General features: G+C 37.4%; 3 protein-coding genes across 3 annotated transcripts; all 3 read right to left on the bottom strand.

Moving 5' to 3' along the window:
- Positions 1-57: 57 nt before the first annotated feature.
- On the bottom strand, positions 58-1,831 carry LOC122532479 (odorant receptor 4-like). The gene is made up of 5 exons (XM_043661271.1): positions 1,284-1,831; positions 1,108-1,207; positions 438-548; positions 200-355; positions 58-134 (listed from the first exon to the last, which is right to left on the bottom strand). Exons 1-5 carry the CDS (start codon positions 1,829-1,831, stop codon positions 84-86), a joined length of 966 nt encoding a protein of 321 aa, XP_043517206.1. The 3' UTR covers positions 58-83.
- A 1,182-nt stretch (positions 1,832-3,013) lies between these two features.
- Positions 3,014-5,484, bottom strand: LOC122532444 (odorant receptor 4-like). Its single transcript, XM_043661214.1, has 5 exons — positions 4,509-5,484; positions 4,072-4,171; positions 3,771-3,872; positions 3,551-3,706; positions 3,014-3,278 (listed from the first exon to the last, which is right to left on the bottom strand). The coding sequence occupies exons 1-5, from the start codon at positions 5,327-5,329 to the stop codon at positions 3,225-3,227; spliced, it is 1,233 nt and encodes a 410-aa protein (XP_043517149.1). The 5' UTR covers positions 5,330-5,484; the 3' UTR covers positions 3,014-3,224.
- Positions 5,485-6,241: 757 nt separating this feature from the next.
- On the bottom strand, positions 6,242-16,137 carry LOC122532478. Its single transcript, XM_043661270.1, has 10 exons — positions 14,962-16,137; positions 13,785-13,884; positions 13,587-13,697; positions 13,326-13,481; positions 13,219-13,257; positions 7,772-8,571; positions 6,907-7,006; positions 6,710-6,820; positions 6,465-6,620; positions 6,242-6,394 (listed from the first exon to the last, which is right to left on the bottom strand). Exons 1-10 carry the CDS (start codon positions 15,759-15,761, stop codon positions 6,344-6,346), a joined length of 2,424 nt encoding a protein of 807 aa, XP_043517205.1. The 5' UTR covers positions 15,762-16,137; the 3' UTR covers positions 6,242-6,343.
- Positions 16,138-16,228: the final 91 nt, after the last annotated feature.

The following is a 16,228-nucleotide window of genomic DNA, read 5'->3' as shown; positions in this document are numbered from 1 at the left end:
CGTGTAACAGCTGCTTCTATTTCAAGTTCTACAACTTTACTTATAAAAGTGTACAAGTAGGAATGTTGTTAATAGTTTGTTAATCACGTCATTTGCAACAACACATTCAGATACGCGAAGGCCAATCTCATCACCTGGAATAACAAGTTTCATAATTTTTCAAAGATCGATGGACATCGTTAGAAATAATACGACTTACATCACCAAACGTGTGAATAGACATCTGAATTATCTTCCCCGCAGTCAGTTCAATGACCATACTCGATCGTGCGATGATCAAAATCAGTTCGAGGATTTTTTTCACGGGCAAGTAGTACCAGTTTGTCATATAAACTATCTCACCGACTTTCATACACTGTTAACAACTTATTCGATTAATCGTCGATTCCCTGGTTTGATTATTATTAAATATCTTCGCGGTAATGAGTCTCTGGTACCTGTTCTGTTAGAAGTTCACCAATATAACATAATACAAATGTGTTGAAAGTCACCGATGAAAATATTATGAAGTAGGTAATGAGGCTTCGAGCATCGTGATTGTCCCATTCCTAGAAACAAGTCATTCGTATCTTCCGAAAATGATTTGAAGTTTCTGTTTACTATCGAATTAGATGCTTGATGTTCTCTTGCACTCGCGCGGAATTGAGAGATTCAGAGATGAAGAGAATGTTACACGTATGCATAGTTTTTATAATCTCTCTAGTGGTTCTTGTAATTATAAGCTATAGAAATTCAGTCTATGATTACATTTAGGTTGAAGTTGATGAATTTACAAAAAAAAAGTTTTAGTTGGAACATTGAGTGTTTGTGAGATGTCAAATATGAACCTGTTTTCACATGTATGATATGTGATATACAGGGTATTCCACCTTTTTGGATGAAACTTCGTTAGCATTTTCTGTTTCCCCTTCACATTTCATATTTTTTAAACAACTCTTTCCCAGAAAGCTCTCGCATTCTCTCTGTTGGTTTGTATCGGGAGTACCTGTTCCAAAAAGCTGGTGCTCCCTGTACATTCAGATACATACTTTATATCGTGTTACTCAACACGGTTGGGCAAACATTACTTTATACAACAAACATTACACGTATCTCATATTCCGTTACCATAACAGTGTAATATCCGAGCATAGATATAGCAAATATGCATCGAAACAACTCCGTCATGCATACCCAGGTCATGATGTCTTCTATACGTGCTACAAAACTGTAATTGATACAAATATAAACGACCACTCTCAGTCGAACCATCGGTCGATGAAAATGCCAAAGAATGATCATACTTCAGTATTCTCAGGTGATGTTGCACGATCTTTTCGATTTTTTTAAAGGGGCTGCCCTCCTGTTTGTTTCCAGACTCGTTCACGTAGTCGTTGATCCAGATCGCCAGCACGTTCAACTGACCGCACGTGTGGGCGGCTAGAACAGTCGCGAGGGTGTAGAATCCAATGCCGCCAGAGTCGGAGATGAATGCCGAGAAGAACTGCATCACGAGAACTATCTCGTTCGTCGGGCTCGTGTCGACTGGAATCATCTTGGTGTAAACGGCGAGAGGTAACGAGCGGATGATTCTCGTCTCGTTACCGAATCGGACGGCACGCGTGTGGCTCGCGCTTACTATGCAGTACGACATGACACCACTGTGAACAAAGATCGCGAATACAATCGACACGAGTCGTCCGAACCTTGCGTGCTTCAACATTACTCGTTGCTCTCTGTCTTTCGTCACTAATCGCCAGTCGTCCTCCAGATGTTCCACGATCTGACCAATGTCTTTGCCAAGGAACAACAGGTTAGTGTAGTGGATACCACCGAAGATCCAACGAGCCATAGGGCCGAATATTTTCACTTTCCTGTAAAAGCTGTTGTCTACGAAAATTAGGTATGCCGCGCAGGGGATTATACTGAAGAGCAGGGTAGTGTAGCAAAAGGCGATCAAAATTACAGAGACGATTCTCTCGCGTTTCGTAGTGGTGGTGAAACGTGGCCAGGCACCGATCGGTTTCAAGAACCAACGATTGAATTGGAGACTGTAGTCGCTGCGGTTCTTGGCGTTCATGGCGACGGCTCATCCGTACCGAAGTTACGGTAACTGTTGAACTGCTTGCTGTACGCGAGGGTAACAGGTAACAGCAGAGAGTTGTTCAACGCTTGCGCAATTTTTTTTTTTCAGTAGCCTATCGATCTGTCTATTTGTTAGAATTTGTTAGCCAGAAAGCAGGGATAGATTTGAGAAGTTGTCGGGTCTACAAAGTTGTCAGTAATCGTGGGAATCGTAGGACGCGTGTCACGTAACAGAGCAGGGTCTCGTCTGGTTTACTGAGTTATATTTCAACGAAGCAGGGAAATATTTATGAAATCGATTCCTTAAACCGATGGAAGACGATGTCGTATTGTCAGAGTCATTTCTAATCTCGATGTTAGAGGACGAAAGTGAATTTCTTTTTCTCTCTGTTTGATGCTCTTATTTAACAGTGATATTAACACATTGACTGTACGTCGAATTTTATCTATATTATGTATTAATAATATATATTATTACATATTAATTGTATATTAATATTATATTAATAATATATATTATTAATAATATATATTAAGATTTTATATATTATTATATAAAAATCTTTTTCGAATTCGCATTGGTTAATAAGATTTTTAATATCGCGGGAAATAAAATTACTAAAACTCTTTATCTTAATGTTAATAGTATATCACGAATATAACGTTGCTCGATTAATGCGATAAACTTATATTTTATTCGTTGACAACCTCAAAATTTTAATTTCTGATGTCATTTTATAAATGCCGATAATCGACGTGTTAATGTTCCGTCGATCATCAGAAAAAATTTAATTTTTCGACAGTCAACGTGTTAATGACACGAATTTCATATTTGTTTATCGATAAATATTCTTTAAACGGAGATAGCCATCAATACTTTTCATTGTGATTTATAGTTTGTAACTATACCGCTTTTTTACTCTTATGATATAGGTGGACATTAGGGTACAAGTGAAACTCATAATAAAATAGGGGACGATATCTTCTGGCGACTATTCGAGAAGTAACCTTGACCAACAAAAATATTGGCGAAAGTTCGTGACAGTAGTGTGCTAACGTATCGTGAGTAATAACGAACTTCTTTCTTTTTTGGTTTAGTACGTAAAAAGGTCTACAGCAGAAGTTTGTTCGAGTTAGTATCCCTCGTGCTACGTAGATGTTCACATCGCAATCGTGCGGATCATGTTGAGATACGCGAAAGATGTTTTAAACACCTGAAAAATAGAATATTCGTGTATATCGGGCGTAATAAAATTCTAGCTAAATATCGAATCGAAATTTCAAATTTATAATTTTAACGTGACGTGAGAAATTTGAAGTATAATACATTCCAATATACATCTGTGAAAATTTATTGTTTGTAATTTCAGTGAACGACTCAGTGCCAATGTAAAATCTCGGTGCATTAAGTTGTCCGTCAGATTCTGTCAGTTGCACTTTAAACACACGTGTACGTACACATATAACGTGTTTTACGGATACTCACGGCGCCAAAAGTCGCTATGGATATTTGGATGAATTTCCCTGCAGTGATTTTCACCACCATGTTCGACCTCGAAATGATCATCACTAAACCGAGAGAAGTTTTGTGAGGTAATCGATACCATTCGGTCATATACACTTTCTCCCCGATTCTGTTACCCTGTCGATGGTTTGACAATTTGAAAACAACTAGTAGAATCTTCTTCGACGCCGCCGTTTCTTACCTGTTCTTGAATTATCTCCCCGATGTAGCAGAATATAAATATATTAAACACCATAGATACGTATATGATAGCGTATGCAACTAACATCTCTTTCGATTTTTCCTGAGAAATTAAAATACACGTGTCGTGTAAAGAATTAAGTAGAAAAGTCAACGTATCAGCCACCGTTCTTTACGCAACGTTAATCTATTTACGTTAGAAATTATCTGACTATTTAAATCACGTTAATTCTAAATAGAAGATACTGCGAGAGCATCTTCAATGCGCGAATTGTTTCTTTTACTCGTGTTTTGCAACGTACCGTGAGAAAATAATATTTGAGCATGCACATGTTCATCGTACATCCCACCAACTCAACGAGACATATCTTATTCATAACTTTCTCTATATACTCCATAAGACTGAAAGTAATATGAAGTATCAGTGTGAAGTAATATATATATACATAAATATATATATATATATACAATATTAATATATTATAATTTATTGTAAATATTATGTATAAAATAATCAATTCGTCACAGAAAGTTCAGGCATTATAAAAGATTAACTTGCTTGTATTACTTTCTTTTTATTTCGTATCTATATTGAATGTATAACTTAAATTTCTCAGTGTTTTCGCTATTCTGAAAAGAGACAGTCATCAAGGAATGACAGGCATGCTTAGCTTCGATACAACGAAAATAAAATAAATGTTAAGAGAAACAGACAGCCAGATAATAACCAACTGAATACCTCAATGTTCGCAGATGGTGCTCAACGATGACTCCAAGCTTCCTCTGAGCAACCTGCGGTCCCTCCCGTTTCTCTTCCACCGTCGTGTCCACCAGCTCGTTCAACCTGGCCGTCACCACGTTCAGCTGGCCGCACGCGTGCATCGCCAAAACGGCGGCCAAGCCGCAAGCACCCACCGTGACAGAGGTGACGATGAACCCGGAGAGGAACTGCAGGGCGAACACGATCTCGTTCACCGGGCTGAATCTAACGTCCAACAGGTTCGTATAAACCGGACACGGTAACAGATACATGGAGTAACTGTCGTTCCCCACGTGGAACGCTATCTTCTTAAAGCCCGTGATCATGTTGTACAGCAGAACGCCGCTGTGCATGCACACCGCGGCCATACACGCGATGAAACGTCCGAACTTGGCGTTTTTTAGCATCAGCTTGCGATCGTTGGCACTCTGCACGATCTGCCAGTCGCGTTCAACGTGCTCCACGCAGTGGGCGATGTCGTTGCCCCTCATCAACAGGCAACAGTAATTTAATTCGCCCATCAGCCAGTGGCTCATCGGGCCGACCACCTTCATCCTTGCCTCGACGCTCTCGTCCTCGTACAGAATGTACATCACGCAAGGCACGATCGTGAATATGATCACCGTGTGACAGGCGACGTTCAATATCCTCGAGAGTAATTTCTCCGTTCTGTGCGTCTCGGTGAGCTTAGGCCAGGCACCGATTGGCTGCAGGAGCCAACGGTTCACCTGGATGCTGTACTCGTAGTCGCGGACGTGAAACGCGTTGTATATCGGCGGCCCGTCACACAGGTTCACCATGGTAACTTCGCGGGGTTCGTTTATCGAATGAACGTTTCGCCCGGTGTTTCATTTCCAGTGCCATGGTAAAATAGCGCGTGCGCGAATTTTTTTCTGTCGACGGTAGTTCGCCATGGTGCCGACCGTTCGGTTGCACCGTCGCCGAGAACACGCACGTGATCAATCGATGTTGAGACAGAACCGGGAAAGCGTCGTCGACTGATTTGCGATGGCCGCGAATGATAGTATCACGTTATTCGTACTCGATTCTTTATTTTGGATGTAGTTTGTTGAAGGAACGAAAGTTGATGGATAAGGATGGAAATTTGTAACACGTGAGTTGTGTGACTGTTGTCCAACGGTGTGAGATCGACGGTGATTGTTCGGTAAGTGTTACTTGGATCGTTGGATTTTCTTTTCGTGAATCATTGGTTAGCCTTTTAGGATAGGACCTTTTTAACAATTGGCGAGCTTTCTAGAAAAAAGACCTATAAGGTAGTAATGTTTTGCTATTTGAGTCGAGTCCTTTAACATCTTGCGCTGAAATGACGTGCCACGTACGTCGAGAATTCTTTTGTCCCAAAATTGCAATATTTCCTCAGTTTTAAGTATATATTTACGTATAACGCAGACAAAACAAATAATAAATTTATTACTTTTCAATAATTTCTATCCAGTGATAGCGTACCGACGAGTTCAAAAAGAAAGCGACGAATTATTGTATTTGGTCACTCGTTATGGTCCGCAATCAGTTGCCAGCGCAAGTGGTTAATATCGTCCACCTTTGATTATATGCTCTTACATTTATAAAATAAATTCAGTCAGAAAGTATATCTATACAATACAGTATTTATCGTAGCCTTTCCTCTAGAAAGCTCGCCGATTGTTTAATGACAGAAAAACATTCTTTGAGATACAGTTCACTAAAATTTAAGCCCATTTTGCCGAAAACAAATACATTTAGCATATAAACACTTTTAACAGCGAGTGTCTATATATTATCGAACATGAGCGTCTATATTTATACAAAAATATTCACGTCATTGCTCGCAACATGTTTAAGAAAGCCACCGCCGTTTTAACAACCTATTCGTTTAAGAAATGTTTGTTAATTCGCAGATTCGAATAAGTAGTAGCTTGACAGTTTGATACTCACATCGCTGAAAGTATTGATGGATAATTCAACCATGTTTCCTGCTGTGAATTTCGTTGACGAATTGGACATGGCAATGATCAAAATGCATCCAAGTTTCTTTTTGCCGGTCAGTCGATACCAGTCGATCATGTATGTCATCTCACCGACCTTGCTGCACTGTTTGTGACATATTATTCAGTTTCTATTCGCTCTCGTTGAAATTTTGTGCGCGAAAGATTTATTATTAAAGTATCATTTGCAAGTACCTGTTCGGCAACTAGTTCACCTATATAACAGAATATAAAAATATTGAAGGTGAACGACATCATTAAGGACATGTAAGTTATCACAAACATTGCGTCTTTCGAATTCCATTCCTATAACATAATTTGAGAGAAATATACATGTATTTCGTATCGCGTATATTCGATAATAAATTTTCACAGTTTTGTCCTGCGCGTACCATTATGGCGTAATATCCTAGAAGGCACATGTTCATCATACAGCCTAAAAATTCTACGAACGATATTTGTTGCATCGCTTTTTCGGTGAGTGCGATAAATCTGAAATGTGACAAGTGTAAATTACGATACGTAAGTTCTCGGCGAGTTAGAAAACATTTTAATAAAAATTTTTAGATCTTCAAATCTTCGAAATTTTCAAACACTTAAAGTTTCTTAACGAAAAATTTGTAAGTACCATTTTTATTTTCGAACTCTTGGAGAAATTTTCGAGCAGCGAATATTAACCCTTCAGGAACGACGCTGATAATCCAGGCTTTTTGACAATTTTTTTAAATTATCAGTAATTTTTCATTAGTCTAAAAATAATAATTTTGTGTAGCTTTGAATACTGGTCGTAAATGATCCCCTGTTGATTTCATTTACATATTATCAATAATTTTTCATTAGTCTAGAAATAATAATTTTTGTAGCTTTGAATACTGGTCGTAAATGATCCCCTGTTGATTTCATTTACATATAATTCGTAATTTCTATATACTAATTACTAATTTAATAATTTCTAGTAACCTTGACTATGGGAGTCATTCCAGCTGACCTGAAGGGTTAAATTTCATCTAAATAGGAAAAAAAAAAAGTATTGATTTCGTTTGTATGTAATATAATTCATATTTCCACATGTTAATTACTAATTTAATAATTTTCAAATGACTTCTGGCAAATTTAACTACGAAAATCAACATGGGGTTAAATTTCACGTAAATGCGGGAAAAAAATTCTTTACTAATAATATAGCAATAGAAAATGCCTTCTGTGAGAAACAAATATTACACTGCAAAACAAACTAACAAATGAATATTCACTCACTTCAGTATCCGATCATGTTGGCTGACGATCGTGGCCATCCTGCCTTCGACGGTGTTGCTCATGTCGGGCCGGCCGTCAACCAAGTATCCCAGCCAGTTTATCAATACTTGCATCTGACCGCAAGCGTGCACCGCGAACACGGCGGCGATGCTGCAAGCCGCTGACGTCACAGAGTGCATCACCATGCCTGTGAGGACTTGGATGGAATGGATGATTTCGTTGCTGGGGCTGTGATACACGTCGGCGATCAATCTCGAAGCGGGGAACGGTAACGGCGTGTAACTGAAATTTCCACCCTCGGCGACAACTTTGCCCACGCTGACAGGCACGGCGATGTAGTAGAACGCAAAGGCGCTGTACACGAAGAAAGTGCAGACAGCCACTATCTTTCTTCCGTAAGTCGCGTGCTGTAGCATGATGTTCTTGTCCTCGTGATGCTCGATGTTCTTCCAGTCCCATTCGATGCGTTCGATGCCCTCGCGTATGTCGTCCTTGTGAAGTATCAGCAGATAGTACTTCATGAACGTCATCATGAAGAAGCTCAATGGCCCGATCATTCTGATTTGATTGTACACTTGCTCTACCTCTACGATCAGAAACAGGCTGCAAGACACGAACATGAATATGATGAGAGCGAAGCAAATAATATTAATCAGCCGAGGAATGTATTTTCTTGTTATCGTTTCACGCGTGCTCGGCCAAGCACCGATCGGTATTAGCAACCAACGATTCCACTGAATGCTCAGATTCACATTTCTCTCGTGAGAAATTTCAACAAGCTTGGACATGACAGACCGCTGCTTTCACATCGTTGATCCTCAAGGGCTCGCACGCTACTAAATGCTCTTCAGGTTCGATGACGGTTCAAATGGAAAATGACATTGCGCGTGCGCTCGCAATAGAAAGGGTGAAAAGAAAGTGCACGTAATATTTTTCAGAGGGTCCGTCCCCTTCTGAGTTTGCCACTTATATCCTGTATGCATTATGAGTTGGATGGGGTTGATGACAGCATGGGGTCATCGATAAATTGATTTTTTTGTCGAGCGTCAGTAGTGCACGAATGTGTTGCCTGGTCAGCAACAGGTTTCTGTTTATGAAGAATTAATTCCCATTCGGTGGAACTTTTCGTATTTCTTCGTGTAGAGCGTGTTTCTCCACATTTTATGTATCTCATGGTTCTTCTTTCACGCGCACGTGTTTTTCACAACTGTTAGAATGATGTTAGTAAAAAATGTTTGTAGACGAGAGAATATTGTCAAGTGTCAAAGTGAGCGAAGAATTGTGCTTTACAATCTTGCGACAGAGGAGAGAAAGAGGAGATGATACATGTGATTTTTCTGAAGAGGTAATGTACAGTGATTGTTTTTAATTTCAATTATATACTTAAAACGTTTTAAATAAAATTGAGGGAATATTAAGACAAAATTTCGGCGACCGTGAGAAGGGGGTTTATAATATCAATTTAAAATTATTAATTTATTTTATAATGCAATCATATAATGAACAATTAACAGTATAAATAAATTTTATTCTACTTTAAAGGACGTACTAAAGTTCGACCGTTGTTTGAACAATCTATTTAACAAATAATACTTAATAATTAATAATAAAAAAAAATTAAATATGTAAAAATAATTTAACTATATTTTCAGCTGCCAATTTAATCGACGAATTAACTATTACGATTATTAATACCAAACAGAGTTTTGTAACAAGAAATTTTGAAATGAATTTTCCCAAAAGGGTATCGTTATAGGAAATTGTAGAATCGCGATCGAATGCGTGATTATGATTGTCATGTTCTCGTGTACATTATAGAGGGACATGAACAGAATGTTTCGATTTTTCAAACATGCTTCAAGAATATTGCAGTCACAGAGAGGGTTGGAGAATATTTCTTTTCTTTTCAATAAATGATTTATTTTTATTGGAAAACAAGGACATTGTCGCAACACGTCTCAATATAATTTTGAAGAGCACATTCCAATATAATTTTTAATTGCGTTATTTCTTGTGGTATAATACATCACAAATATTGTAAGATCTTTAAATAGTCTCTCGTAGAATGCTCAAATATCGTATTTTGTTTTTATCATTTGAGGAAATTATTTATGATATAAGTTAAATTGAAATATACATCAAATTGAACATTGAATTTTTCATTTTTTTTATACTTACATACATTGGTAAATGTAGCTAGTAATATTTCAATTATTTCGCCAGTAATCTAAAACGCATATGATAATAATTGATCATGCCTGATGTCCTATCCTACAAATTTTGTAGGATAGAAACGCAAGTATGTTTGAAAAATGTGCGAATATGCACGAAAAACAAACGAAATGCTTTCATTTGATTTTTGCATATTTTAGGTGCATAAATCCGCAGCCTATATATCATATACAATTTTTATTTGCAGAAAAATTCCACTTACCTCCTCATCCTAGTCTGATATTTAATGATATTTATGATCCTCAGTTCAATTACTATCTCAGGCATATTCTGACGTGGTATTCTTATCTATCAGCTTGTTCATCTCGTTCATCTAGATTCTCATTGGAGAAACCAACAGAAAAGAAATGTCGTAGAAACAACTGCATAAATAATAAATCCAAACAATATTTTATTAGTTGCAGACTTTTTGTCCGTCGAAAATTATAAAATTCCTCGCAGAGGATTTTTATATTTAATGATCTTATAGTAATGTCGTCAGGGGTGACGATAGTTCCTCTGAGAAAAGGAAGAATCGTCCAGTGGCATAAACCACCGTACATAGTAATCGCAGCGATTACCACTTCTCCTCAGGATCTCCACTTTCGAGCGAAAAATCAGCCGATTCTCCACCGTGGCACTTGCCAAGTTCTCTTTGATCGCGTTCACGCTTTTCTGGATCCTGCTCATTTGCCGCAAGAGAATCGTCTATTTGCAGAACTGCATGATGCAGTTAATAGTCGGTCCCATGATACGCAGTATAACCTTGACGCTGTTCCTTTTTCAGGAACATGTGCATGAGAGGTGGCACCATTATCAAGAGCAGCAGGAAGTACGACAAAACGTTTCTTATTCTGAGTAAAATTCTCGAAAGAAAAGAAGAGGAAGGTGAAACAGGCCACGCACCGATTGGACCTAGAAATAGCTTCACGTACCTCGTGGCGTACTTCAAATCCTCCTCCGCCTTCGTTACTCTTGTGACATATTTTCCATGGTTGAACACAAGACTAACTACGTAAGTGTAAACAATTGGTTCTGATTCGACAGATTGCGCTTGCGTGTATGACCATCGTGATTGTCACGCGTTTGCGATTTTAACATCAAATTGCTGTTATCGGAATGATTTTATTGCACAGAGTGAAGAAATACGCAAATTGATTGAAATTACCCGAGTGAACATTCCACGAACAGCTTCCTCTGAAGTGGAGCCTTGTTTCAAGAAGTATTTGATGGAGTTTTTGAAAGAAGAATTCGTAAGTCTGAAATATATATAAATTCTTTTTTTTTAAACACATTATAATTATTAGCATATAGATTTTCATGCAAATATTTGTTATTTCATGAATTATTATTATATAAATCTGTTGCAAGTCTATTCTTAAATCAATTTTAGTTTCCTGAAGAGTCTTGAATTTTTCATTCGAATGTTTACATAAAAGATTTTCTGTGTATGTAGAAAATTGAAATATTTTATAATCTGATGGTAGGTACACTCCGTTCACGATGCTTGCAATTTTAAACAAGTTTGTCTGTAAAGTTTCGTAGAGGGTAGGGAAGAGTAGAATGTATGAACGAGTTCTCCCCAGCGTTACGTTTCCATTATTAAAAATTCAAAACAGGTAGATCGGGGAGAGCAGACACGGCGATTTTAAAACCACAATGAATAAGTAAATTCGTTATAAATTATAAAGTAAATAAATTCGTTATAAATTATAAATTCATTATAAATAAATTTATTATGAAACAAATGGCCATCTCTACCAAAATAATGTTGATTAATTATTCTTTCGACAGATAATAAATCTATCTGACACATAAATAAATAAATCGACAGATAATAAACCTATCATACCCATAAATGACACATAAGTAAATAATCATTGAATAATTACCTACTTTTATGTTCGCAGATGATGCTCAACCAATAAATCGAAGTTTCCTCCAGTATCTATCAATCTGGCCGTCATTACATCCAATTGAGCACAGGCGTGCATCGCCAGGAAAAGCAGTGAAGCCGCAAGTATCTACCATAACAATATCCAGAAAGGAACTGCGGGGTGAACACGATCTCGTTCACCGAATTGAATTTAAAGCTCGCGTAAAATGGGCATAATAACTGATACATAAAACAATCGTCATTGCTCACGCGAAATACTACTCCTTTAAAGGCCTGTAATCGAATTGTAGAACAGAATGCCGCTGTGCAAACACAGTGCAGACATGCACGTTTCCCGAGTTCTTCGGTATTAGCTCGCAATCGCTGCACGATTCAATGGCCGATTCTCGTCAATAGACAACAGTCTAATCTAATTCACGCATCAGCCAGTGGTTCATTGGACTAACGGCGTTCATCCTTGTCGTCATGATTTCATCCTCACACAGAATATACGTACAACATGCAGTGTGCGACCGTGAAACTGATCAACGAGTGACAGCTTCGTGAATAATTTCTGGATGTCTTGGTAAGTTCTGGCCAGGCTTCGGTTCGTTGCAAACGATTGGTTGCTATGTTCGTAATCACGAAACGTGTTGGATATTGGCGATTCGCTCAGGGATTCATTTCGTACGCGAATCTTTTTCCCGACTATAGATCAGCATGGGTGCACGAGTCGACAAAAAGTAATAACATTCTGTCACTTTTATTTGCCTTCTTTTCTGTTTGTTTCGTACGTACGTAAAGTTAATGAAAAAGAGTGGAAATTTGTAATATGTGGGTTGTGTGATTACCGAAAAAAGTAGAGTTTAGCTTAGAGAGGGTGATTGCTCGGTGAGTGAGTTTAGTTTGATCGCTGGATGTGCGAGAGTCCTTTTGAAATTATTGTTAACTTTTTTAGGATCGGATTTCTTTTTTCTGGCAATTTGCTGGCGAGCTTTCTAGGAAAAGAACATACAAAACAAAGTGGCGAATTTACGCCACAAATTTTTTAATTTGATAATCGTATATAGTGATTTTATATTTATATCGGAGAAAGAGAAAGGTATTTAAATTAGAAAATATACACTGTCTACTCTCTTTATGTACAATGTTTCTCATAGATCTGTAGACTATTCTCAGAAAGCTCCTCAATTATAATAATAAAAAGAACATTTTCTAAGATATAATTCACTAAAATTTAAGCCCATTTTACCGGAAACGAGTACATTTATCATTTAGTATATAGACACTTCTAACACGGCAAGTGTCTATACATTACCAAATATAAATGTCTATGTTACAAAAATGCTCATGTCAATGCTCGCAACATGTTTAAGAAAGCCACCGCCGTTTTAACGACCTATTCGTTTAAGACATACTTGTTAATTTGCAAATTCAGATAAGTAATAGCAACAGCTTGATACTCACATCGCTGAATGTGTTGATAGATAATTCAATCATATTTCCCGCCGTGAACTTCATTGACGAATTGGACATGGCAATGATCAAAATGCATCCAAGTTTCTTTTTGCCCGATAGTCGATACCAGTCGATCATGTACGTCATTTCACCAACTTTTCTACACTATGTTTTAAATATTATTTATTTTTATACACATTTCAAGTCGAACGATCTTTTCTTTTTTTTTTTTATACTAAAAGTTCGTTTTATAAATATGATTGCAGGTACCTGTTCGGCAACTAGTTCGCCTATATAACAAAATATAAAAATATTGAAGGTGAGCGATATGATTAGAGACAGATAAGTTATCGTGAGCATTAAATCTTTCGGATTCCATTCCTATAACGTTAAGCGTGTATTAGTAGATTAGTTCATATTGGCAGAATCGCGTGCATGTTTCATTGACAGTTTTTGTCGCGTGCGTACCACTATAGCGTAATAACCGAGGAGGCACATATTCGCCATGCAGCCCAAAAACTCTACGAACGATATTTGTTGAATCGCTCTTTCGGTGAGTGCCATAAATCTGAAATTGATTAATATAAATTATCAATCGTCGATGTGACACATGAACGAACCGAATGTCGCATATTTAAATTCTCAGATCTTCGAAATTTTTAAGTGTATAAGTTTCAAAAATTTCGAATTTAATGGAAACTGGAGCAAGTATCAATATTTCAGGAATGACGGTTGATCGTGGCTTTTTGATCATTTTCATAGTTGTAAATTCTAACAATAATAACATTGACAATTCTTCGTTCATGACATAATTTATATATATAATATAATATAGTATAATTATATATATTACTAATTATTAATTGTTGACACATGTGTGTGTTAGTGTGTGTGTGTGTGTGTGTATGCACACTATACTATACTGTAATGTAATATACTAATATATATACCCTATACTATACTATACTGTAATGTAATATACACTATACTATACTATAGTATACTATACTATACTATACTATACTATACTATACTATAGTATACTGTAATGTAATATACTAATATATATACACTATACTATACTATACTGTAATGTAATATACACTATACTATACTATACTATACTATACTATACTATACTATACTATACTATAGTATACTGTAATGTAATATACTAATTTATATACACTATACTATACTATACTGTAATGTAATATACTATAATATAATATAATATATAAATATTTATATATATATATACAATTTTAAATTACACACACACACACACACACACACACACACACTATACTGTACTATAATACATAAATATTTATATATATTTATATATATATAATTTTAAATTTTACTATACTATGCTATACTATAATACATAAATATTTATATATATTTATATATATATACAATTTTAAATTATACATATATATTACCAATTACTAATTAAAAGTTTTTAAAAATAACTTCTAGTAAACGTCGCGTATGGGAATCAATATTGACTGTGATACTATATGATATCCTGACGTATTAAGTTTCACGCAAATGAAAAAAAAAAAAAAAAAATCTTTCGAATGAAGAAACTTGCCACGAGAAGCAAGACTACAACTAATAATAAATAAATTTTACTCACTTCAGTACCCGATCGTGTTGGGTGACGATCGTGGCCATTCTTCCTTCCACGGTGTTGCTCATGTCGGACCGGCCGTCAACCAAATGACTCAGCCAATTCATCAACACTTGCATCTGGCCGCAAGCGTGCACCGCGAAAACGGCGGCGATGCTGCATGCCCCTGATGTTATAGCGTGCATCACCACACCTGTCAGGACTTGGATGGTGTAGACGATCTCGTTGCTCGGGCTGCGACGTGTATCGGCGATCAAGCTCGACGCGGGAAATGGCAACGCGATGAAACTCAAGTTTGCATCCTCGATGACGACTCTTCCCATGCTGAGAGGCACGACCAGGTAATAAAACGCGAAAGCGCTGTACATGAAGAAGGTGCAGATGGTCACTAATCTCCTTCCGTAACTCGCGTGCTCTGTCATGATGTTTTTGTCATCTTGGTGCTCGATGTTCTTCCAGTCCCATTCGATGCGTTTCACGCCCTCGCGAATGTCACTCTCGTGAAGTATCAACAGATAGTACTTCATGAACGTCATGGTGAAGAAGCTCAGCGGGCCGATCATTTTGATTTGATTGTACGCTTGTTTCACCTCCATGAGCAGGAAGAGGCCGCAGGAGACGAGCATGAAGCCGATTAAGCCGAAGCAAATGATATTAATCAGCCAGGAGAAGTATTTCCCCGCTATCGATCTACGCAAATTCGGCCAAACGCCGATCGGTATTAGCAACCAACGGTTCCACTGAATGCTCAGCTTCAAGTTTTTCTCGTGGCCGCGCTTCGTCATGACGGACTTTTGTCTTTGCATCGTCGATGCTCAACAGCTCGCCCGCTACTAAACGCTGGTGGCTCGATGACGATTCAAATGGAAAATGATACTGCGCTTGCGCCCGTAATCGAAAGGGAGAACGAAAGTGCATTTAATATTTTTCAAAGAGGGTTCGACCCCTTCTGAGTTGTTGCTTATGCCCTGTATGCATTATGAGTAAGGTGGGGTTGATGACAGCCACGGTCATCGATAAATTGATTTTTTTGCCGAGCGTCAGTAGTCCACGAATGTGTTGCGTGTCCCGCAACAGGTTGGGGAAATCAGTTTGTAAGGGATGAATTTTCATTTCGAGGAGATTTTTCTTATTTTCTTAATCTTACTTTCGGGATGCGCGTGCTTCTACAACTATGAAAATGATGTTAAAGAGAGTAATGTTATTTGTTAAAGTGATCGAAGATTATTCTCTTTACGTGTTCTTGACAAAAGAAATTTTGAGAAATGATGAA

Source organism: Frieseomelitta varia, unplaced genomic scaffold (genome assembly GCF_011392965.1).
Source record: "Frieseomelitta varia isolate USP_RPSP 00005682 unplaced genomic scaffold, Fvar_1.2 scaffold_455, whole genome shotgun sequence".
NCBI lineage: Eukaryota > Metazoa > Arthropoda > Insecta > Hymenoptera > Apidae > Frieseomelitta > Frieseomelitta varia.
Note: the sequence above shows the minus strand (reverse complement) of the source record. Positions and strands in the feature narration are given on the sequence as shown.